The 27,035-nt window shown below is 28.7% G+C and overlaps 1 protein-coding gene across 1 annotated transcript in view; it reads right to left on the minus strand.

The window, feature by feature from the left end:
• Positions 1-6,618: 6,618 nt before the first annotated feature.
• Positions 6,619-27,035, minus strand: part of LOC111029603 (neurotrimin-like) — a 146,287-nt gene continuing 125,870 nt past the window's right edge. Inside the window, exons 5-10 of the mRNA XM_022308665.1 lie at positions 26,576-26,704; positions 25,657-25,794; positions 22,813-22,962; positions 18,867-19,019; positions 17,277-17,423; positions 6,619-6,974 (exon numbers count right to left, since the gene is read on the minus strand). Of these exons, the coding sequence (XP_022164357.1) occupies positions 6,850-6,974; positions 17,277-17,423; positions 18,867-19,019; positions 22,813-22,962; positions 25,657-25,794; positions 26,576-26,704 (842 nt within the window). The 3' untranslated portion in view covers positions 6,619-6,849. The remainder of the gene's footprint in view (positions 6,975-17,276; positions 17,424-18,866; positions 19,020-22,812; positions 22,963-25,656; positions 25,795-26,575; positions 26,705-27,035) is intronic.

The raw sequence follows: 27,035 nt of genomic DNA on the forward strand, positions 1-27,035 counted from the left end.
GAGCTATGATTCATTTTATTGTTACATTCATAGGGATTATCATGCTTGATCTATAACCTTTAAATATAGCAGGAAATATTTATATAATTATATTGAACATTATAAATGTAATTTAGTTATCCATTAAATGATAAAATTACATAATATCAAAATCTTCTAAATGCGATATTCAGTATATTTTATATAATTTTAGTACAAAATAGACATTTTGAGTAATTTAGAACATTATTAATATCGTTAGTGAAAAAAGAAAATGTAAGGGAAATAAGTTATCTCCTTGGGGCACACCATATACGCCTAATACATTTATTGAAATAGTTATAAAATGTTCTTATTTAACTACTTGAACACAGTTAGTCAGAAAGGAGTTAAACCATATAATTTCAGTTTATAAATTACCAATGAATGGTAGCCTTTTTTTTTTCAAACAATATTTTCTAGGTATTTTACTATATTAATAAATTAGTTATAGTTGATCGTTTAGGACGAAAGTCTTGTTCATTAATTAAAATATAATATCAAAAGGGAAAAATAATTTTGTCTACAAGTTTTTTAAAATTTTTTAGCAAGATCATAGAGATTGGTCAATAATTGGTGACTTAAGATTTATCTTTTTTTTTTTTTAAAAAAAGAGAGATGAAAGAAAGTTTCTATGTGTTCGGAAATGTCATAATTTACACCAAATTCCCAAAATACATATTTTTGACAGAAACATAATATTTTATTAGTAAGAGATATAATCCAAAAAGGTAATAAAGCAAGTCTTCCGGAAATGAGTATAATATTATAACTGAATGGTACAAAACGCCTTCCATTAATTTTAATTGTTTCAGTTTTATCAAACAGAATATCGTTGTAAATGATTAGATCTTGATCGATCCACCCCGATTACTTCGATGAATTTATTGATTTTCCAATAATGTGTGGTTTTTTTAAAATTATTCTGTAGAGTATAGGCAATTTTTAAAGTGTAATAAATATAATTTAATCTGTAACTTCTTCAATATCTTTTGTGGTAGGAAAGGAGATTTCGTTGGTATTTTATGGATCAAAACTCAAAAGTCAAATTTCCTACTACTCTACTTATTAATTGGCATTAGTGCATTCCACATAAAAAAAGAGGAAAAGTGGGTAACTGCTCTGATGTACAGTAGAGGTACTGACCAGTGGCGTGTCCAGGAATGTTCAATAATGAGGCGAGACACAAATAAGATTATTTATCGGATAATGGGGTGGGGGGAGATATATTTTAACCCCTAACCTCCCGCATATCGGCACATCTCTGTTGCAGACTGTACCTCTTCATTGAGTATATCACTGTAATGTATGTTTTAAATGTTAATTGAATGAAGAATCATTTTATACGAAAAACTATCCACTAAAATCCTCCTAATCAATTAACCGTTTTCAAGTGACTGACAATATTTCGTAACTAATTGGTAATTTACAACTTCATATTTCCACCACAATTCAAGTTACAAAATATATAATAGACTACTTCAAGTACCAACCTTTCCACCCCCATCACCAAGAGTTGGTTTACCGGATCCAAACTACTGTAAATAATTTGTAATAATTTTCAGCTTTCTATTTTCAATCAATGTTTTATAACTTTCAGCTAAATATACAATAACGATTATAATAACATATAACAATTTGATACTTCAAACACCAACAATTGAAAAAACAAAAAATTAATAACACAGTCACACAGACCTAATTTCAAGAATGATCTACTTAACAATTTTTTTAAACCTCATTCGGTTCACAAAAATTACATATATTTTTATTTTAGAGAATAATGTTAACAGTGAGTAAGCGACGTTACTAACTACTATAGTACTACTACAGACTTAAAAAAAAACTTAATTTTTGCATAATCTATCTTAGGTAAACTTTTCATTTATTGTCTATTTGAAAATGTTTGTAAAATGTATTTTTTGCCTAGAAATACAAACCTTTTATATAAATAACTAGCAGTCTAAATTTGATGGGGAATACAATCAAGGAGTATAAATAGTTTTATGAATATTGGCCGCAGAACAGAATACGATATATCCACAAGAACTCGACGCTAGTACCTTCTCATTCTAAATAGTGTATATTTCAATATAAGTATGTATATTAATATATTACACAGTATTATGGCGGTGGTGATGCGTATGTGTACTTTATTACTTAATCGGTAAGAAAATCAACGGTGATATAACATTTATAAAGTAGCTGTTACTATTAACGCACGATGAAAATATGAATCCTTAATCATAGATATATGCTGTATCATACAGCTGCAATAGCTCGCTATCAAAAGACTCGAGGATAATCTTATTTAAAAAATATAATCCATAAGTTGATTATTGATGAGTAATAAACGAAATTCAATGATTATATTATAACAGGTGTAATTATAAAGTTATCGTAAAATGTGTCGATGACATTAGTAACAGCAACGGAAAAATTGAACCAATAGTCATGCACTATCGTTACATTATTACCGGCTTCTCATGACTTGATAAAATGACGAATATCCTTAGTAAGAGTCACAATACAATAACTTTATACATACTTTACTAAGTTGCCGACATACCTATCAATTTTACGAAATAGGTAGGTATTTGAAAATTGTTTCATTTGGTATTTTCAATTAGAATTATAAATTTGTAGTTTGAATGATTGAATGTATAATTATTTCTTTTGAGTTGCATACGAGTAAGTATAAAACCCGGTGCCTTGTGATTTATATTCAAATAATTTCCAAAATATGGGCACCAGTTTGGACTCGATGCGACAGCTTCGGGAGGCTACTTGAAGTTACGTGCCCATCTATAATTAGAACTTAAACTGCGGGGAAAATAATTTTTGGTTGCAAAATATAAAACTAATAGTAGAATGGTTTTAGTTTACTCTTAAATTCCAGATTTATAAGATATACACTCTTTAATAACTTCCATTCATAAAGTAAGTTGCACAATTATAACTATCATGATAATTTAGTTAGGTATTCAATTTAATCCTTTTAGAAACCAGATACAATAGATGCTATTTTTTTAAATGCCTATATTTATTCAATAATAATTACAATAATCATTAATATTATGTTTCAAATTGTTTTCAATATTATCTTAATAATAACAAATATAGGTTATTTACAACATAAGATAAATGTAAGTATGAAACTAAAGATTTGAGCTTACATGACGTGAATTATATGGGAATAGGTATATTTTGAATAGGTAAATAAAACAATTAAATTAAATTAAAAATGATAATAGTAATATAATATCATATTAAATTAAAAACAAAACTATTAATAGTTTTGAGTTAGTTTTTTTACAACTAAATAATTAGAAATTCTTATTATAATACAACAATAATAATTGTTGTTAGTAAGATTGTTGACTTCCCCACTATTAACTGATATTATGAAACTATTATTTAAGAATAAAAATATCAAAATAAAATTATAAATCTTCTTTTAAATCAACACACTATTCAATTTTGGATAATATTTTTAAATGTATATTGTTACCTACTTTTATTTCAAAATTCTCCATAATATTTTATACTGATAACGTTATTATACTATGTAGTTAAACAGTACAATTTTTATAATAAATAAAACGTAGGTACTTTTAACCTAATTTTAGTCATTTATGAAATTTCAAATGTGTCATCATTGTTTTTTTTTTCAATAACTTCAGATTGATGTCTTATATTTTGTTTTTTTCTTTGGTTGAAGTGCCTTTGAAATGGATCATTTAAAACCTATAAAGCAATATCAGTGGGTTTTTATAACTAAGACATTGTTGTACACCTCGCTATTCTCTGGACTCTGGTTAATTGTATAATATGATGGAACTAATAACTCTACCTAGTGTTTACCATAGTAAATATTATGCTGATATATCACAATTACAATTAAAAATTAACTCTATGTAGAATAGTAGGTATGTTGAATTGAATTTGAGGAAAAAGTCTACCTAATTCAAATGGTTTATCACATTGTTTTAATTAAAGAGATCAGGGATTAATTAGGATAGATAAATATATGACTGTAAGAGATAAACTGAACATAAGAAAATATAGAAACAATAGAACATCGCATATTATACATAACTACAAAAATGAACATCTAAAGTAGAATAGTTATACTAATTATATTATCATAATTTTAAACTATATTTTTAAAATCGGAAATATAATTTACACATTCATGTTTTACACAATAATAATTACATATAAACTATAACATATAATATAATTATATTTATCATAAACTCCATACAACTTATTATAATAAATGGTTATCGATTATAACGTTATTTTTAATTATAGACTATGTGTGATTTTTTTTTTTACTATAACTAATACGCGGCCTGTGTTCTTTTTTTATACTCGTATGCATTTGTAGCATTATTTAAGGCTGGACATTAACGAGTTAAACAATTTAAGTGAAGTTGCTTTTTACTAAGCTACATAATATATAACGAGTTACATTTTTTAAAAGTAATTTCTAACGTCTAACCTAACGATTGAAATCTGTTTATTTGATATGCAGTTACTTATTAGTTAATTCATTTCTCCATGTAAATTAAAAATATATTTTAATCTATACAAATGTATGAATGTATAATATATATTATATGTACAAAAAATGTCAAATATCTCAACGATAACAACATCACACAGCCTAACCAATTTGACGTTTAAAATGACAAGTTCTTGGTGCCATGATCTCTATAAAAATTAACCATACAAAAATTTACCTAAATAGTTAGTAACTTCTGTTGACAAGGTTCTATCATTATAATATGGCCTATCTGTGGTTATTTTTTCAATTACACTTGTATAATAATCTACATTGTTTTTGTGAATATTTATAGATTTATAGTATACAGGTACTTTTATACATTTTGATTATTTTGCTTTGGCTTAGATTGTTTTTATTTAGTTTAAAAAAAGTAATATAACTTTTCACTTAAAACTTTACTTACAGTTTTCTATAATTATTTAACTTAATCAGTTAAAAAATAAAAAAGTTAATTTGCCCAGCCTTGGCATTATTAAATAATATTACTAAATTGTATCCGTAGCTCAAAAAGAAACTGATTAAAATGTATACTATGAATGTATTAAATGAAACTGTATTAACTACAGGTAGCTTTATTTTATTTTGATCTATTTATATAATATCATTATTTAATGGGGTTAAAAGAATTAATTTTTAATATGTTATTTTATTATATATCAACAGATACCTGAACACACGAAATTAACTGATTATGTATTTTAATAACATAATTGTATTAACGTTATTTTAATAATAATAGTACATAAGAATACATACAATTTTTAATTTATGTTATATAAACTGTAAGTTATATTAGGTATAAAACTGAAAATATGCACCTTGCATTTCATCTCAAAATCTAAATGATGAATTTCAACCAGGTTGAGTAAAAATCAGTAATTATAAAATAAAAGTTTAATTGATAATCTCTAAAAAACATTAAATTTAATACACACGGTTTTTTTAAAAAAATGCATTAAATTCGATTGAGCAAAAGTAGAATATTAGATTTTATAATACAATGTTTGAACGTGGGGACAATTTATATAATTAGTTATAATTTGCAATACAGCGAGCTATCGTTAACACTTAGGTACGTACAACACAAAAAAACCAATATGAAATCAATATTAATAAAACAAGTTAATGTCCAACAGGTAAACATAACGCCCACAAAGAAAGACATTTTTTAATTGATTCATACATTTTTTCCACGATATTATAAAAATGTTTATTTTATTATTATGATTTTGTATTCGTGGTGGAGATTTATATCCACATCATAAGGAGTAATACTACAAAAAAAAAAAATTATACATTATATCGTAGGTGTATAGGTATAAAACAAATAACAACGAAAAAAAACTATCTTGCGACGAAAATCATCTTTTGTTTATTTTATTCCGGATATAATATGCCATACAAGAGAAGTGACTTGAGAGCAGACGAATAATACGTGTTAGCGAACAGCCTTTGAGTCAATATTTTCCACTAGAAGGTACCTACCTATCGCGCTGTATATGTTAACAATGTTTTCGACACGGAAAAAAATGTATGCTCGTAAAAGACTGTTCTTAACGGATGAAAGACTGAGTGCACGTTACGGAGGGGTAGTGAAAAAAAATGTAACGATTGCTATTTCCTGTTCTCCCGTTTTTACCTTTTTTTTTTTTATCTTTATTCCACCGTGATCCCCCCACCCACTTTTCCCAGGGGACACTTTTACGATCGTACCCCACCTGAGTCATCCACACCGCGTACTTGGATACATACGTCGTGAGGCACCGAAGATCGCAAACGAGCCACAACCCTTCACTCCCCTGGGGCGGAAATTATATTTTATTCCAGAGAGCACCATTAGCGCCAAATGTTTTGTTCTTATAATATTGGGACACACCCCTTACGAGAAATAATAAAAATATCATGGACTCGAAACACACATTAAACGCACGTACCTATACACAATACAATATCCATACATTATAATAGTTACGTCTTACACATTTATTTAAATTGTCTTCTACCACATAGGCTCACGGAAAAAAAGAAAAATTACACCAGTAATAAAAATAATAATAATTTAAAAAAAAAAACGTAATACACGCATCACATAATATCTCATATTAAAATACATTTGTACAACGAAAAAGGGCCTTTTTTTCACCACTGGTTTTCTTTCATTCTCACGGCGTGCTGCAGAATAGTGGTGTCGCACACTGCCGCTCCATCGTGTCTTTTCGCCCCGGTTGCGGTAGCTATACGTCGTGTAATGTACGAATTCATAACAGAAAAATCCTTTGTGTTATTATTATCCAAACTGCGGCCGTCACACCGACCGAGGGATGGACGCTGGTAGATCCGTTTTTATGCTTTTTGCTCAAAGCCGGCCGCCCATTGTTGTCGCCTGCAACACGTATACACACGCATTGTTTGATATTTAAAAAAAATAGTAATAGTAAAAAGAACAAAAATCACCACCCATGCACCGCGCACGCCGCACTCGTGAATTTTCGCGTGTCTGCGTAAATATTATTTTATGTGGTATATGCGAGACATTTCGCCGTGTACGCTATATATGTGTATGCGGCTAGTGGACTTAAATATTCCATGTAAACATCTATCTTACACGTAATAATAAATAACAGTTTATTAATTGACGGAGGCCGAGGCGGCGGAGAAGAAAAAAAACAGGACACGCAGCAGTGAGAGGCAGCTGCAGGTGTCTCTGCAAACATCATATCATTTGAAACTTTTAAAAACGATGTAAAATTAATCGTGTCATTGCATTCGAAATACTACTGGACCGACGCATCGTTTGCGAAAACAATAATAATGTGTTAGTAGTTGATTGTTTTTCTACGATCTGTTAAATTAAAATGTGTAGATATATTTTTTTTTTGTTATTAGGCGCCGCGATTTTGAATGATTTATAAATATATATTTTTACAACACCTCAAAACGTAATACTATTGATTGATTTTAATAAACATTTTATACTTATTAGTTATTCGTAATAATTGCACGATATTCTAAGAGGTATCATTAATACATGTATATGCTATGTTGTATCTATAATAGATATCATGTGTACATCATAATATATGCAGGTATGTAATGTGCACGTTATAATATAAGAATTATTCAAAATTGATGAATAAAGACTTGAGAATTCCACAATATTATGATAGTTGAAATATGCCAGTATTTAATAGAACATTATACTTAAGCACTGAATTTAGCAATACTTCGCCTCCAGCGTATATAGTAGGCTGTAAAAAGTAATGCTGGAATACAGATTATAGGCAGAGTAACGAGAAATGATGTAAGTCGGTTGTAACATTATTGAGTGGGCAAAATAAAGAACCTAAAAATTCGGTGGCGAGACCGAATATTTATATTACGTAGATTTTGGTGAGACTTTGTTTGTATGGTAGAAGATTTCCGTGTTACTTTTTAAACTCTTAAACTAATAAAGTGACGTTATTCTTAAAATATCACAGTTTATTTGTCCTGTTCGGAAAACAAGTATATTGTTATTGGATTTTCGACAGAGAAAACAAAACAGTATTAAACATGTAATTTTTCTATTTTATTTAACATTTTCAGATTTAATGGTTAAAATTTTGTTTTTTTTCCACTATCTTTTAATAAGTAATAACCAGAGAATAAAATCAATTCTAATATGTATACTAAAATTTACACTTTGGCAAAACAAAAAACAAAAAAAAATTATATTAATTGTACCTATCGTTCATATAAGATTTAGTGCGCCCTTTTGAAACATATAAAATTAATTCTGATAACTTAACAATCTAAAATGCAAAACTTAAATAATTGATTTATCTAAAATATTGAGTAATTTTATTTGGAAAAATATTTTAGGTTTCATCTTAGAAACCATTTTGTAAGAAACATAATATTATGGTTAGGTTAGGTTAGGTTATCCATTGAACAAACTTGTATTTGATGTATACAAATTAACTGTTAAAACAGTTTCAACAAATTTAACTTGTTGGATAACATCTTAAAATTAAAAATAGTATTTGAATTATTATTGTGGGACATAGATTACATTTTATTGTGTTTTTAATTTTTTTGTTTATAGATTATGAAGAATTATACATTTATGACTTAACGAATCAACTTATCCAAGAACTAACGACAAAAGTATAATTAAATTTTTATGACACGTATAATAATTCAAAGCTTGAAAACATAAATTTCATTTACATTACATTATAATATATTTTTAGTAATAAATAAAAATTATTTAATATCTATAGAACTGTTATGAATAACTTTTCTTAAACTTAAGTTTTTTATCAAGCAATTTAGCAATCTTTCAAAATTATAATATATTATAACATATTATTGTGTATAATAATGTTACACTTATAAAAACAACATCAAGAAATAATATTGTCACGTGTTGATGCAAATATTAAGTACCTAATAAGTACATCATTATTACAAAATAATAATTTTTTTTTTATTATTTGAATTAAGCCTCGGCAACTATGGCCATTGGCAACAAAGAGTTTAACTCTAAATTATTTACATGAAATAAAGTTTACATATTAAATATTACTGATAAGTTTGGACTTAGTAATAAAAGTTATCATGTGATTTATGTTTATAATTATTTTATATGGTATTGCATCTAACATATTCGAAAAGATACGCAATAAGTGGATTTAAGTTTTCTAGCTTTTTATATACTAAAGTTAATTTTTTAAGTAGAATCGCATAGTTATCCTGACACAGACAGTTTATGCACATTATAATAATGCACGATCACTGTCATATAACTGTAGTAGAATTTTATTTGATGTGTTTATGATTGCCTCATATGGTATTGTCAAATATTCTAATGTTATAATGCAATAAATCAAATGTATTTTGCAAGATACCGATGAATTTCGTGATGTTGAGTGCGCGAACAGCTGGTAACTATACGTTTAGACGAATCGTCATATTTTATCGATGAGTGTTTGCACTTTTCTACTTCAAATACTCTATTGTTAAGCGTGATGTTCACTCGTACAAATGAATCCAATTTCGCACCCACCAGTGCTGTCGGCTAAGGTGATTTTATGAACTATATTTATAGGCTTGTCAATTTTATAAAACTACTCATTGCATTTTCTTGGTCAAATATTTGAAAGTAATGAATTTTACCTAAATATACATTTTCTACGTGATTTATTTACAATGATTGTAATAATTATAATAATATTGTACAACGATAGATTATGTAAACATTTCCGACACTCCGCCTCCGTCGGTCGACTGCACCAGAGGCGTGAGAAATCACAAGAATCGCGAGAAAGGAAACAATAAAGCTGAGCTCTCTTGACAGCCACCCCTTAGTGGGTTTGACAAATCGTTGCTAAAACACATACACAAACGGCCGCTTTTCTCGGACAAACTGCACAGAGTTTGGATGATAAACGACATGATTGAAAATAATTTAAGATCCATATCATGTTAAGTTTTCAGTAATTCACGAATAAAAATCAGTAGACTTGAATAGCTTATTTCAAATTGCCTCGAGTTTTAGAAGAATGTTGTAAAATATTACTTACCATTTAAATAATATAAAATATACATAATATGCATATGTGTATATATTTATTGTTATGGTGATCTATTCTACATCAATTGTATAAAATAATTTATCGTTTATTATTATGATATTTACTAATCGATACGACGATATTAATATCAATTAATAACATCATTGGGGTGTATAAAAGGTTTCCAAACAATATTAAAAATTTAAACTATTAACATTTTTAAAAAATCCTGTTTAGGTATTAAAAAAATAATAATTACTCACATACGAGTTTTTTTGATATAAAAATGTATTAATACAAATTACTGCAGAGCTTTACTGTTAGGTAACACAGATTTCATAATATTACATACAAGCTAATTATAAAAAAATATAAAAACAAAAAGTAGATAATTTTATTATGTATAAATCCTTAAATTGTATTTTCAGTGCATAAAATGTACATCTAATATTTTACATCACGCAATAAAACACAACGACACACAGAATTTAGAAAAGTGCATTTTTTGTCGAAGAGCAAAAAAATTAAAATTCAATGATTCGTGTTATTATAATATGTATGGAACGAAACTTGGGAAACGAACTATTTGATATTATACGTGCTTGACTTCGTGTTCGTACTTAGAATTTTTATATAAACCGCCATATAGAGATAAGTTTTATATATGCCATCAACGTGTTAGTATACAATCAAAGCCTCGAAGATTTAAAAAAGTCCAATTGGAATCTCATAAAAAAAACAAAAGAATCTAGAGGATTTCGTGGTCAATTGATCTGGAAAGCGAAATAAAAATATTCATTCGACGATGCGTTGTGATACGTAAGCATTTTCTACTTGAATTTATTATATTATTCAAAAGTGCAATTTACACACATAACACCCTCTCATACATTAAGTACTAAATAAAAAAAACCACTTAAAATTATAATATCACAAGAGCGCACAGTGGGTAATAATTGTGATATTGAAGTTCAATAGTGTAAAGTCGGTAAAACTGAAGTGAACATACGAAATCTGCTTCTTACTGCGATACTAAAAATATGTCCTTTTTTTTTTAATCGAATTCGCGTAAAACTAGTAACGATTTCTGGAGTTATATATTTTAACAGCGACAGCCTTCAATTGGATATTTTTTTATTTTTTTTTACGGCGAGCATAAAGTTTTCGATTACACACATAATATTATAGTTCTATACTTCTATACATTTATTGCAGTTTTGTGAAGAGGAAAAATCACCCGCCGTACGTCCCAGTGCTTTTGAGCGTTTCATATATTTTTATTTGCCATTACTATTTCTACGTTGTACTCGTATTTGTGCGTATATCGTCATAATTTCCACCGCCGAATCAATTTATTTATTTCATATGACTTTCACGGTGTAAGTCATGCTTTATTGCCGAGACGCTATAATTTGCAAATGATTCTCTACTCAGCCCAAATCGGTACTTTGTAGAATTAATTACTTGACTCGCGTGGTGTCGCCCTCTCGGACTATTTTGTCTAATTAGTATTCCCACAACAGCTTAACGACCCCGCACTAATATATAATGGCTTACACAGTTCGTGTACAATCGTCACTGATTCAAAACCCGAATATTTGTCTTTTTAACAAGATATCTATTATTGTACAGTATTTATGATCTATTCGATATTAAAATAGGTTACGCGCAGTAGTACTATAATAACAATGCATATTACGTTGGGGGATAAAAGGCGTTTCAAATGAAATCTGTTTGAACGAACAATGGTTTTAGTCAAAATACCGAACGAATATGTAAATATACCTTCCTACATTATATTATACGCTTTACGGTCTACAGATGAAGCTGGTTCATGCGATCGAATATGATTTTATGGAATGACTAAAAAAAAGTAATCGGAAAGGACAAAATTGTTACTTTTAATCCTAGTCTAAAATATTATAATCCCGTATTCCCGTTAAAATGAAAGCATCGAAAAAACATCATATTTTGTCGATGGTTGAATTTGTAAGTTGAAAACATAACAAGTGTAACAAATGTAGAGAACCTATTATATAAATATATGGTGTACATCAAGTTCTCTTGTCAGAAAAACGAAATGATTTCGTGATCAAAATTAAATAAATGTTTATTTCTGTTTTTGTTTAAACGACAACTGTAATGACAACGAAAAAAAAAATTGAAATACGCGATTATTTATTTAGGTTACTTTTAACCATTTTAGTTTTTTATAAATAATTAAAATGCTTGAATGATTAACAATTTTTGATACTGATTTCATGAATGGTGTATAAGTGATGCATTTAAATATTGTTTGGCAAACGTTCATTCTAACAAAATATAAACGATCACCAACATTTTTTGAAAGCTAATACTTTATAGATGAGTATGAAAATTATATTTAGGTAGATTGCATATGGTTCTTATTAACTTGATTCATTCACTTTTTACTCAAATGAAAAACAAATTGTGTTAACCCATCAAAGAAGTAAACTTTTCTTTCTGAAATTTAAGATAAACACTGATAGGTACTTATCATTATTATACTTAAGAATATTAAATATTTACATTTTTCAAAATATACAAACAGTTTTATATTTAAAAGTATAAGTTATTTCGTATACGATATTTTTTAGTTCGATCATATTGCTGTTTTGTTTATTCTATTTTTAGGTAAAAGTATATTTAGCTTTTCACTTATTAATATTTCAAGATACTTAGTAAAACATTCTCTTTAATTAATACATGCTTGTTATTTTAATTAATATTTATTGTTATCTTTATACACGAAAAAGATTTAAAATTTAAGAAGTGAAATTAAATAGTTACTGAGTCATACATTTTTAGTAAATAAAGCGTGGTTCAGAAAACAATAATATCCTATTTCTATTACTTTTACGAAATAATAGTAGTGCTTATGTTCCTTATATTTATCTTATCCAATTCAAATAAATACTAATGTTTCAGTAGAAGTCTAAAATGTTAAATTTAAATATTGTTAGTTCATAGTTGTGGTCTACTAGATTGGGTAGTTAAATTTATAAAATTTACTAATTTATAATGTATGCTTTGGGTTTTCAACTATACATGGATAAAATAAAATACTGAGGCCAATAAAATATAATATCACACATTTATAAAACATAAAATTAAAAAATATTATTTATTTCAATAATTTGTAATATTCTATAAATGTCGATTACTCCATATTATGTAGGTAGACCTATATATGTACCTACGTTCTTTGTAATGTAGGGTCACCATTTTGATAACAAGGCGTATCAATAAAGTGTATTATTTTCTTTTAGTATAATCTAAAAAAACATTTACACGGCTAGCCGGCTAACCTAACTTACATACAAATATTATACTTTGGAGTTATTAGTTTTTATATTAGTTATTCATTAATTTATTGAACTAACTTTAGTAACTGAATGTTCGGTGACATAAGAAAGGGAAATAAAAAAATGTAGAGTAATGCCGAAGAGCATTTTAATAAGTCTGCAAAGTACAACATTATGGTATTTTTTATAATATATTAGGATTTCTCATAATATAATATTGTTTAAAAAAATGTTTTCATAGTTCATTAAAAATGCACATGCAATATTATATTTGTTTACTTTGCAATCATACTAATGGAATTCCTGAAAATTGCATACACGTTTTATTATAAAACAATATTAAGGTTGTGAAATATTATTTATGTATGTATTTACAATTTTAAAATTAAAATTCAGTGTATATGGACTTATGTATTTAATCAAGTTGACAGAGTGCTAACTTACTTTACCTAAGTGTTGATAGTAAAAAGTATGTATAGTTGTTTCTACAATAAATGCATATTCAATTGAATATGACTATATGAGTTATTTAGTTAACTAACCATATTACTACTAATTATTACTATAGTTATTAGTGTTATTACTATTAAATTGTGTTACGAAAATCAAGAAAAAGCAAATAATTACACCTTATTAGAGTAAAGGTTAGGGAAAAATATAAATATTATCTTTTAATAATATTCTGAAGAACTAACTAAAAAGAATAAATAATTACCTTTGGAGTAGGAGTCGGTTGTTTTAATTCCATGTATTTTACTAATTAATTTATTACGCAGCGAGTTGAATAATATTATACTCTCAAGAGAGTATATTACTATTGTGCATTTTATAATTCTGTAATTAAAGGTTTAAATAATAATATGATCACTGTTTGTATTCAACAATGTAATAGATGCCTAATGAATATAAGAATAGTGAATACTACCTATTCACATTTCAATTATCATTGTTGTCAAGTACATACATACATCATATTGAAATAATATTAGTATTGTTAACAATTATGATTGGGTGGCTTGGCGTGATATAGTGTCTGGCTTCATTCACAAATGTACTCTGGCTGCAAGCACCAGCCAGTGCCACTAGTTCCCGGATGGGTGGCCGTCAGTGTTTTTAGTGAGAAGTCCTTGCCACACATACACGTGTACAAAACCAAGAGTACCCTCTTTCACAGTTAAAAATCTACTAAAAACCACCTAATGGCCTATGTTGGCGTGGGTCAATTAATAAAAAAAAAATACTCACCTAGTATAAACATATAATACCTCGGTTTATTTTTAATTTTCTATATTATAAATTACGATCTGCTATCCATATAAGAAATAACTTCAGATAGTCTCCTTACCATTAGATGTATAAATGTTTTATTCATTAAGTCATATAAACAATTTAATTTTACATAAGTGCCTCACCCCTGTCGAGTGTATACGTTTTTTTATACATTTTAATTTTCTTATTACATAATTAAAACAAATATTTACAATCTATAGCCTGTAGATATATTTGAGAAAATAAAGCAATAAGTAAAAACGTTTAACCAAGTTTAATTTTAAATGGGTATTATGAGGTGTAAAAAAAATTTTTAATTTAATTAATTTTTTTTTTAATTTTTAATTTTTTTAATTTTTAATTTTACTTAAACAAAATAAATTAACCAAGTTGTAAAATGTATTTTATTTTTCACAGGTTAACAAAATTTAAAACTTTTTAGTAGTAAAAAATTATTGTAGGTATATGTGTAATATAAATAAATAAAAAATAACTTAGAAATTTATCTTTGTCAAAACAATTAAATTGTATTTATTATTTAAAATGTATGCATTAATGATGATAAGAAATCAATAATTTATCAAATCGTTTAATTTACGTATAAATGTCTTCGATCAACATTATAATTTATAACAATAGATAATATAACAACACTTTGATCTCAAACGGTAGGTCACGCAAGCCTAACGACTAAAATTTAACGAAAAAAGAATACCCTCACATAATTATATAATTAACATTAATTATAATATGGCATTTCCTTACATTGAAGCACGTCTTAACCGAATACAGAATATTACATAGGAAAGGAAGTTGTGGGGAATTGGAAATTTCTGACCACCTTTCCTAAGCACTTACTCAGAACCACGCCACATACTGAAATTACTCGAATTAACAATTTCTACATAATTTTTTTTTTTTGTAAATTCAAATAATGTATCTATCCAACCTAATTTTATTAAAAAACATTATTACGTCTAATAGCCTTAGATTTCGTTTATATAGATATATAAATAAAAATAAGAAAATAGGTAGGTAATAGGTAACTATGTTGTTGTATATAATATAGTATAAAACCGACACCTAATTTAATCTATAGTGGTATAAAATGTACATTATAGTGTAGTGTTTATTTTTTGTTTGCAGGGCTCTTATTAGCATTGCACTTATCGCGGTATGGCTCGCAAAACTTCTCGACTTAACGACCCCGGGTATATTATTATAATTTATAGTCAATCGAAGAGCATAATATATCAATAGGTATATGTATTATTATAATTTATAGCCGATCGACGAAGACCCGTTTGTGGATTTTTGTTTCTGTTTCACGAATTTACTTTAACCGGCATTATAATTTGGTATAGGTATCAGAAGAGGTCTCGAAGGGACGGGCGTGTATAGACGTATTAAATTTCCATTAAACGCGGCACGGAGCAAAATTGAAATAATAAACGCATTGATATGTACAGGGTGTTTCTTATGCACGTTGGACTAATGGTTTCTCCTAAATTCATTTTTATTAATAAAATTTTTATTTAAAATTTAATTTTATAAGAATACATCAAATTGAAGATTGGAGTATTGATTAAAAGTCAACTAAAAAGTATAGTTTTATGTAGCTCTAAAATGTAATTAAATAGTATACGAAAATTGATGACTCATCCAATCGTCCATAAAAATGGTCAGAAAAATGTACTATTGTGATCCGTTCAAAGAAATAGTCATCAGCATTAAGAAAGCTTGTTTCATTATTGCTCTAGTGAGTTTGTACAGTTTAGAATTTCGATAAAAAATTGCTTGTAATATTAAAATAAACCCTGAAGTACAAAATAAACCATCTAAATAATAATAAGAAGAACTATTCGTACAAATATCCATCTGAAAAAAATACGTAAGACGTGTATCGACAGTATAATGTTGTATTCATATACCCTATGAGAACAAATATAATATTTGTTATTATTATTATACTTCTGCGTTATATTATATCCCCGAGCCGGTTAACCGTAGCGAGCGTAACGAGTAACGCAAACACGACGCCGTCGATGGCCGATGTATATAGTAGGTGCTATATATATATATACGGACATCAAGCCGGAAAAAATAGGTTTTAAACGCGCACTGCTCCGGAGAACGTCGGTGATGTGGTAAAAATAAACATTTTTGACGAAACGAGAAATAAAAACGCGCCCGTTTGATATGGCGATAAGTAAAAGTAAAAAAGTCTCCACGTGAATAATGTACGGAAAAGGTCGAGCCGGCGAAAAGGGGAGTGGGGCGGAGGAAAGACAGAAAAAATAAGAAATTTCTTCTTCGAGTAGAAGAGTGATTTATACAGTGTAAACAAAACAAAAGGGTCATCCCTCGCGCGTCTTATAATACTACCTCTCTGCCACCGCTATCGCCACTGATCCGGTCGGTAAATCAAACGGTTGGCCGGCGCGTTGTTTGTTCTCCGCGCGCCAGTATTACAATAATAATATAGTGGCGACACTAACGGGCGTGTCCGCGCCACACATTATCGGTCACACTTACCGGCGGCGGCGGCGGCGGCGGCGGCTGCTCGCGAACTTTGCTGTTGGTCTTCTTCGGTCGGATCGTCCTTCTTGCTATTGGCGGCCTCGGCGTCTTGGTATTTTCCGGTCTTCTTCGACGGTCTCCGGTCCACTTCGTTGGCGGGTGCTATATGATAAAAAAAAATATATATATATATATATACATATATTTGTATAAAATACTCTGTATCGTAATATAAACACACAAATAGGTACATAAATCCAACGGAGTGAAAAGGGGGCGGTCGATGGTATATCGTATGATATACAATATATTTATACGTTTAGAGCGCCCGCGCGAGCGTTTATAAATATACCAAATCGGCTAGAAAAAGTTTTCAGGCGTCCGACCGAACAAGGCGATAAATTAACTGTATACCGTAGTGGTCCTCGCATAGGCCCAGTGATCGTAAGTTATGCTGTATTGGTGTGTGGCCAGGTCGATCGAACCGGTCCAATTAAAAATGTCCTCGAACTAATTGTTGACGATAAAACGTAAATTTATAATTATCGCTTAAAATTATTACGTTTGTTGTTTTCATTTATCACCGGGGAAAATGGTTTCGAATTCTCGATTTTTCCTCACGCGAAAGACCCGGTGCTGGTAAAATCGATGGTAGACATAAGCGCCAAAACGAGATAAGAAGGATATAAATTGTATCGCGTATGTACAAAAGTGCCAAAATCCAATACACCAACATGGATGTTTCATTCCAGATATTCAATTTAGAACGGCGGCGTAGGTACCTATCATTCAAAAGCGCCAAATGCGTACACAGTCTTATAATGCGCCTAAATCGTATGTTATTGTAGTGATTTAAATTTGTATTTGTAATGCTTTTACATACTTACTGTTTATATTATAAAAATATATTAATACTGAGGGAAACGATAAAATATGTTGTTTTTTTAATCTTTGATGCTGAAATCGGATAGTCGGCAAAATACTTATTTGAACAGTCGGCCGTTGTTACCACGGACTAAATACGTATTAAAGTGTACGTAAGCGCATGCAAGTTGCTATTCAAATATTATGTTCAAACAGCAATTAAACAGTTTAGTTTTAATACGTCGCGTCTTTTTATCGCCTACCGATTCGGGTAGTCGAGGACTATTTAGAATATTTAATCCATAATTGAAATAATAATAATAATAATAATAATAACTATTATTGTTATAAATAAAATGTTATCAATTATTTGTATTATATATTAATGTATTAATAAGTTAAACATCTCCAACTGTAATATTTGAATGATAAATAAAAATCTTCCATTTTCAGAAAAAAAATAAAATCATAACCAAGTACACCATATTGCATAAGCATATAATTTATTCTTACGGTGCGATCGGAAAGGGACTATTTTTGATACCTTATAAGTAGGCACTCACTACTCGTATTATATGGGTTCAATGCGATTTATATTTATCATAAACGTATAGTAGTGAGCTCACAAATAACACAAATCGCGTTAGTACGAGTCGAGCGTGCAAAATGTGCGTAGGTATGAAAAGAAATAAGGGTGTGGGTTTGAGTTATTTTATAAATCGTTTGTTTCTTTTTTTATACCCTTTCCGCCGAATTTCGACGATTTTTTAGGCATCTCAGTCGTCCACCAGCCACCGGTCACCGAAGTGGGCACCGTAGTCGTGGTAGTTGTGCTCGTAGTGGTCGTAGTGGTCGTAGTGGTGGTCGTTGTTGTCGTCGTCGGCTTAGGCACGGCTGCATTATAATGAAAATATGAAAACAAACATTATTTACAAGGAAATTATAATATTATTAATTAGCGTAAACTCGTTTTTGACACTTATCCAGTTTTAATTGTATGTACGCATGTATGTGTACGAGTAAACGTATAGGACGTCTCGCCGTATTGTTCAAATCCACCCACCTATAAACTTATACATTTCCTTACACGCCACTTGACAAAACTTTAAAGCTCACATAACTGTTAGTACTTTAAGGACATTAAGAATTCGACTTTTAAAATATTTACATAAACTAGTTTTATGAATCAAATGCCTCGGATTTTTCAAAAAACACGATTTTAAACATTTAATTATTTTAGTTCATTATTAAATTTAATCTAGTGTACGTAAACTAAAAAATACTGAACACAATACTATATCGAGACTCTCCAATAACTAATATGATAGTGATTTTTCAAAGGCTTAATAATGTAGTATACATACTATCAAATATTATAAACTGAGTTAGAAAGTTATTGTGAGGGCGGAGGGGGGGATTTGGTATAATATCAGGTACCTGTAACAACTAATTATAACTGTGATATTTATTTTCCTAATAAACACGTCTGTTTCTAGTCGTAATCTGTTTTTTTGTCACTAATTTTGATCTATGAGTATTATGATAATGATCGATTGTAAAAAATTAAAATTAAGACTATAATTAGGAACAAATTATAATAATTATTATGTTTGTGTTTGTTATGGGGCACGTATGCCTGCACAGTGATTTAATATTACTCAAGTCTCAAACGAGTTGAAAACAAATTACTCGTTTGATTATAATACCTATAACTCGATGAATTATATACTTACTGCTGGATTGTAAAATACAAAGTGAATAGATCTACAGCATACAATGTACTCAAAGTCGCAAAGAAATATAATATGAGATATAGCGTAGATAGCTTATCACTGCAGGATTGTGAATAGAGTAGGTAGATATCAGTATCATATCACATGTATCTAACTATTATGTGTTCGACATGAACGTTAAAGTTATCACTGTCAATAAATGTATACTTTCGGAAAAAATAACGAAAATACGGTTGTATTGTAAAAATCTATAAACGGATAAGAAAAAACATTTTAAGACTTTGGCACAACACGAAATATTATAGTCCTTACAACAGACGGCTTGACTATCACAGGAAAAAAACTTGTGCTTGGAAATATTACTTCATTCAACGGAGACAATATATTTAAGTACCTAGTGCCTACTAAAGTATCAACAAACTGTTTTAAGAATATTATTAATATTATTATTATTATTACAGAACAGGTGATTCGAAAGCTATACTTAAGCAATAATTATATATTTTTTACATTATATTGTTCACCGAACGATTTAAGTACCTATCTAGGGTTGACATATTTGGCTAGGGTCTCGTACTACATCGTTTTTTTCTGCAGTCCACGGGTATACAGTTAAGCGATGTTTATACGATTTGTAAATATTAAGTTTCCAAACCATTAATTTTCTCCAGAATCTGACTCAAAGATGCTGTCCGAAATTATACATTTTATATGCATACATCTAGTGCAGATTCCCTTGTTTCGAGCAGGATTTCATAAAGGTAGTCAATACTGTAGTAATTTCGAGAATTATATTATACCTAGCTGTACCTGAAATCTTTTTAACGTCATTATTATAACTATTTATAATATTATATAATATTGTTAATGGTTTGTATAGGTTTTCTGATGTTGGCGCGTAAGGCGTATGATTGGATTCACCTAAATAAAATTTATTGGTAATACCGGTTTCCATATTAATATGTATTATTTATTTAAAACGAGATTATAATTTTATACTAGTGACTCATTTTATATGTTTTTAGGACCTTATAATATTATGATTGTTATTCATATAGTTGTCATGGACCATGGTATCATAATATTAAGAGAACAAATGTGTACTAAATTGATGTTCATCAATAATAAATACATCTGGTATAAATTGTATGAATATATAATTTGAGGTTTCACAAAATTGTGTTTTAACCTCCAGTGCAGTACTGGCTAATTTATTTATCGTTAATTTAATTATATTATCAACATTTTATTCATCCATACTGCGTGTATACAAATACATAACATTTATTGAAAATAAAAAAATGTGTAAGAGATTTCAGTATTATTCTTTTATATTGATTTTCTAACCGTCACTATATAATATAATATATTAATATGTAAAATATATAGCTGTCGGTTCTAAAAGCCTAAATATATACCTAACATAATATGTATTTAATAATTGTAAGACTTTTAAATTATAATTAATGATCAGTTGGCATTTTAAAAACTTTAGTTGAGTGGTGACCATATTGGCCATATAATAATAGCACATATAAGTCACATTATAATATTATGTTTATTATAAGACTAGAAGTCTAGAACACACTTCATTGATGATGAAAATACTGGTTTACGGTTTCCCTACATAAATTATAAAATATATTGAATGACTTAAATGTTCAATATTTTAAGCTCCTTTAAAATCTTTTTTAGTAATTTTGCGTACTATTGTCTATTACACTTTTCATAAGACATCAACTCGATACCTATAGAAAAATTATATTTAAAAAAATATCGTTCTCTGAGTGTACTGTAAATATTATAGTAGGCTATTCACTTATATAGGACTCGAACGTAATTAAGTATTAAATAATTTATTTGTTACGATGTTATGATAATATATAAACTAATGAGTTTGTTTTTAAACAAATTAATCTCTATTATTCAAAATATTGATCATTTTTTTTTTAATTGCATGGTGATACAAAATATTAATATATTCATATTATTCATATTCATTTTTAAAATGTTCATGAAGTGTAAGCCATTTTATAATATTACAATGTGATTAAATATTTAGTTATTTTTCTAACAATAATTTGTTTACAAAATGATTTGTATAAAATCTATGTATTACGAAATTAATAGGTTGTTAAATAATTTATAGCAAAACAATATACTTAATTAAATTACGATAAGTATTGTACTATATTTTTTTAATGAAATATTAAAGGAATTTAATTTATTTTGAAGTACAGTTATTATTTACAGGTAATTCAAAATTGATGTTACAGCCTTTTTATCATATCAATAATAAAAATAGAAAAAAATGTATAATAGGTACAACAGTTTTTTGATTTAGAAACATCTATTATGATTTCATAATTTTATAATTGTTTAAATTATTTCAGGGGGGTTTCGGGAAATTGACTTTAGAAAATGAAATTGGAACCTATACTTGTTTTGCAAAAACATAATGTGAAGACATTTTTAGAAAGTTGTTGTGCATGAACAGCATAACTTAATGCAAAACTCTATGCTTGAGGGCTATTTAAAAAAAGGTTTCCATTTGAATTTCTAAAGTTGACTCCCCGAAACCCCCTTTAATATTGTAAACAATTATAAAATTATGAAATCATAATAGATGGGGTGCTTCTAAATCAAAAACCTTTTGTATTTTATATTTTTCACTATTTTAAAAATGTATGTGATAAAATGGCTGTAGAATACATTTTGAATCACTTTGTATATATCCGAGACCTAATTACACGAAGAAAATCAGCAAAAGTAAAGAATTTATTTACTATGCACACATATTTTAAATTATGATATAGTATTCAAATCTATTTAAAAGTTAAGTTGAGCATGTTAAATGGATGTATATTCGTTTTGTATGCATGCATTTTTCTTTTCACAGTAAAAATTATGATAATAATCTAGGTATACGTACATATTAATCTGCATGAACCTACCGTAAAGCTTAATAGTGCCGTCTGTGTCGCCCAACGAGTTTTTCGAAACACACTGGTACGTGCCGTAATCGGACAACGTTACCGATATTATCGTCAGTTTCATGTGCGTTTTGTATGCGTTGTCCTGCAGATCTGTGTGGTATTTGGTTCCTGAAAAATTCCGTATATTAGTATTTGTAATGTCGTTATGATAGGCGAGCACTAAAAATATAATATGATGCGATCGTTAACTATCGGATGCTAACACGGCGAGTACGCGAACAACTTGTAAACAAAATAATAATCATAATAACAATGTGAAGACATTCCAACATTTGCTTCTTCGAGAGAAAGCTTAATCCCTTTATCAAAACTTCAAGTTAAGAATTATTCAGAAATGAGCACTAGGGTCGTTTCTCCCTCGAAATAAATTGAAAAAATTTTGCGGACAACCCATTAATCATTATGGTAATATTTCGATTGATTTGCTAGTCATGTTGTTCGGACTAAACCAGTATGTTTCCGCTGCACAATGGAACATTACAGGTGTCACCACTCATAGTCTGGAAGTTGCACGAAAAATGCACTTTCGCTGCTCGTCATAATCGTGTATATACTTTGTGTGGGAGGCAATAGACACGGACAAGACTGAAAATTTTCTATCAATCGCTACAACTAAACAATTATATAATAAATAACAGTAATAATCTATGTTAGGTTAAGTTATAATCTATTGGAATTTCCAATTATATTACCAAATCACCAACACATTGCAGTTGTCACGTGATTGAAGCTTAACATTATAGTTATATTTTAACAATAATATTAAAAAACTACTCAGTTGATACTCTGAGAGTTGGAGTAGAATATATTATTTGTGCATCTGTAATTGATTGTACGTAGTTACTCTATAACAACGGTGATCAGGTGACAATGAAATTATGTTTTTCCAATCTGATAATATAATTGAAAATGGTAAAACAGTAACCGGAAGGAGAAATACTATACCTGCAACGTAAGAAAGAGCAGTACCTGTCAACGAATTCAGGTTCTTAACGTATAGATACCTACAATCTGATTTTGACATTACATCTAATACTAGCTGCCCGACCTTCCTCCGGAAGAAATTATTTTTTTATAATTTAATTTAAAAACATAAGACTATTTTTTGGCTATACAAATAATACAACGATTATAAAATAAAAAAAAGAAACAGACATCATTATCAGTGAATATATGAAAATAATTGGTAATTAGTTAATTATCATTATTATTATAATGATTGTTCAAAACCGGTTTCCTTCGTCTCCAAAATCAAATTAGATTCTTAAATATATAGTCATATAAATAGATAATAAAATATGAGCATAACTTTAAGATTTAAATCTTTAATGACAGGTATTGTAATATGTTGGTAATCATTCAATGTAATTTATTATTATTATTTATAAGTCCAAAATATTATATTTTTTATTTATACAATACTATTATTCATATAGGTATTAAATTATATTATATTTTTTAATTATTATCATAATAGATTTCACCAACTGTGGTGACAAGCCATGTACATTTACAATAATTTAAAAAAAATATTTTTTAGTCATATTTGAGTTTGCTGTTGATATAGAATAGATTCAAAAGTGTTGTATTGTATTTATTACGGATAAGCAAATATTCTATAATTGTGAACCTTCTGTCATCGTGTACGTTTATTTGTAGGAAAGAATATGGCAGTCTTAAACAATTTTTATCGATTAAATTCAATTTAATCAGCAATAAACTGTCAGTTTAGTATTTAAATTTAATTTATAATATTTATGTACACCTTTATTTTACACATCAGTGATCTTAATATGCTTTTATATTATTTAATGAATCATAATAAATTAAAAGAAAACTGTTTTTCCTTTAATAAATGATGAAATGTTTTTTCAATTATTATTTTTTATCGATTCACGTAGTTTTTACATTTTAATTATTAAACTACATAATTTATCTTGTATTTTATATAGTGGAAATGAATATATTTTTAATAATAAATGATCATTTCATGTTTCATTAGACTTACCAAGACATGCATAAATAGAGCTAACTTTAATATTATATAGTATTGGTGATGGTAATACAATATATTATAATAATTATAGTATTAATATTGTATTATATTTAAGTTAATGACGTAATTATTAAATATGTTCTATATTTCATTGATGCATATTGACAAAATTATACTTGATACTTAAATATTTAGAATACGTACCCACTATATAATATTATATATTCGTTCACGTATTATAAAATAATAACATTTTAATGGATATTAATGTCCTTTCAGGATAAATCATAATGCAATATAATTGTACCTATATACTTTCCTTGCGATATCATTGTCTATTATAATAACGTCGGAAACGATTTAGTTGTACACTTATTTCGTTTGCAAACAGTCGTACCCACACCGGTGTAGGTATTCTGGTATTCATAATAATATTTATTACGGGTACCGTTTTGGTCGGCACACCACGGTCGGAGCTGTATTATTCGAGGTCCACCTTTTGCGCCCAATTTAAAATCCGATGAAAATCAAAACCGTATTGTAGTGCTAACTGCAGCAGACTAGCACAATTCTACACGTCTTAATGTTATTCAATCAATATGAACAATATCTATTATATAATATATTATAGGTGTCTATTTCATTATGGAAATAATTCTTTCGCAAACGTAGATGATGGATTCCAAACAACAAGAAAACGTATACAATAATACACATAATATTATATAGGTAGGTGATGCCTAATGCTTATCAGTCTATACGCGTACTTAAGTGTACAATGTTTTCTATTATATACATATACTAACCGTTTGATATGATGGTCGTTTTATCTTTTGTCCAGTAATCGATTGATTTGGGATACGCTTCGGACGTACATTCCAAAGTGACCGATTGACCTTCTTGTGCACCGACGAGCTGATTTTGTATCCATATCATGGGAGGGACTGTTGAAAAAAAAGAAGAAAAAAACCACAAGCACACAAAAAAAAATTATAAATTATTATGAAATCCAATAATCCTGACGGAAAATCGTGGAATAATAATATTTACCACCATATACATTGTTACTCGCTTACTGCAGGCAAAACATACACACACACACATACATACCCACACACAGAGTAGCTAATACAGGGTGTTTGGGGGTTTTCTATAAAAGCTATGAAAACGTTGTCACGTTAGTCTGGAATCGAACACCTGTTTCGCGATTTACGAATGTGGGATTAAGTAATGTGAAATCATGATTTTAAAAGGTGCTATTATGACAGCCGTTTAATTGAATTTCATATATATGACGATTGAAACTAAATACAAGACGAGAATATGGTCGTACGAGAAAGCTTTGTACATATATAGTTATATCGATATGCATCATACAGTTTCTTAGTTTTTCTTAACGCCCATCAGAGTGGCCTCACAAGAAGTATTTTAGAAGAATCCGTTTTTCGCTAAAATATCAACACATTACGAGAACTTATCTGCAGTCACAAACTAATTAAAGCTGCGGCAATGCTACCGTTGAAAATCGCGTAGGTACTGTTGTACAAATCGAAATGGGTTTTCGATTCCATTCACATAAAAATGAGATCATTCTCAAAGTTTGTTCAGTTAACCCGTAAACACTCCGTATGATATGTTTACATTGTACGCCGCCGTTGAACGTTGTGCGCGTGTGTGTGTGTTTGTGTGCGGACATACCTACGGTGGTTAATTAGTTTCACTCACATTGTATGATGAGCATGATGCGTTTGCTGACTGACGGTGGAATTCCGTTAGACGCTATGCACAGATATGCGCCCATGTGTAAACGGTTAACTTTTGATACGTTTAACCACGGCCCGTTCACTGCGGACACTGAAATTGATAAATTTTAAACGGAATTAAAATAAAATACATTCATCGCCCAGCTCATAATAGTTTAAGACAACAAACCACTTATGGGTTTTACGTCTGCCAATAGGCTATCGAGGTAGTTACTAGTTATGTACGACTTTTATACAACCTGATCCTAATCAAACCTACCCGGTAGAGTTATAAAATATTTGAAACAGCCTGATTGATTTGACTGTCAATATATTGTAATAGTTGTTACGCATGCACTTAGGCACTATTAGTGTATAAGAAAACAAATGTACACTATAATTTTTATTTTTATTTTCACTGAACCTGATCGTCGCTCGTCAAT

The sequence above is a fragment of the Myzus persicae genome, unplaced genomic scaffold (assembly GCF_001856785.1).
Source record: "Myzus persicae strain clone G006 unplaced genomic scaffold, MPER_G0061.0, whole genome shotgun sequence".
Lineage (NCBI taxonomy): Eukaryota > Metazoa > Arthropoda > Insecta > Hemiptera > Aphididae > Myzus > Myzus persicae.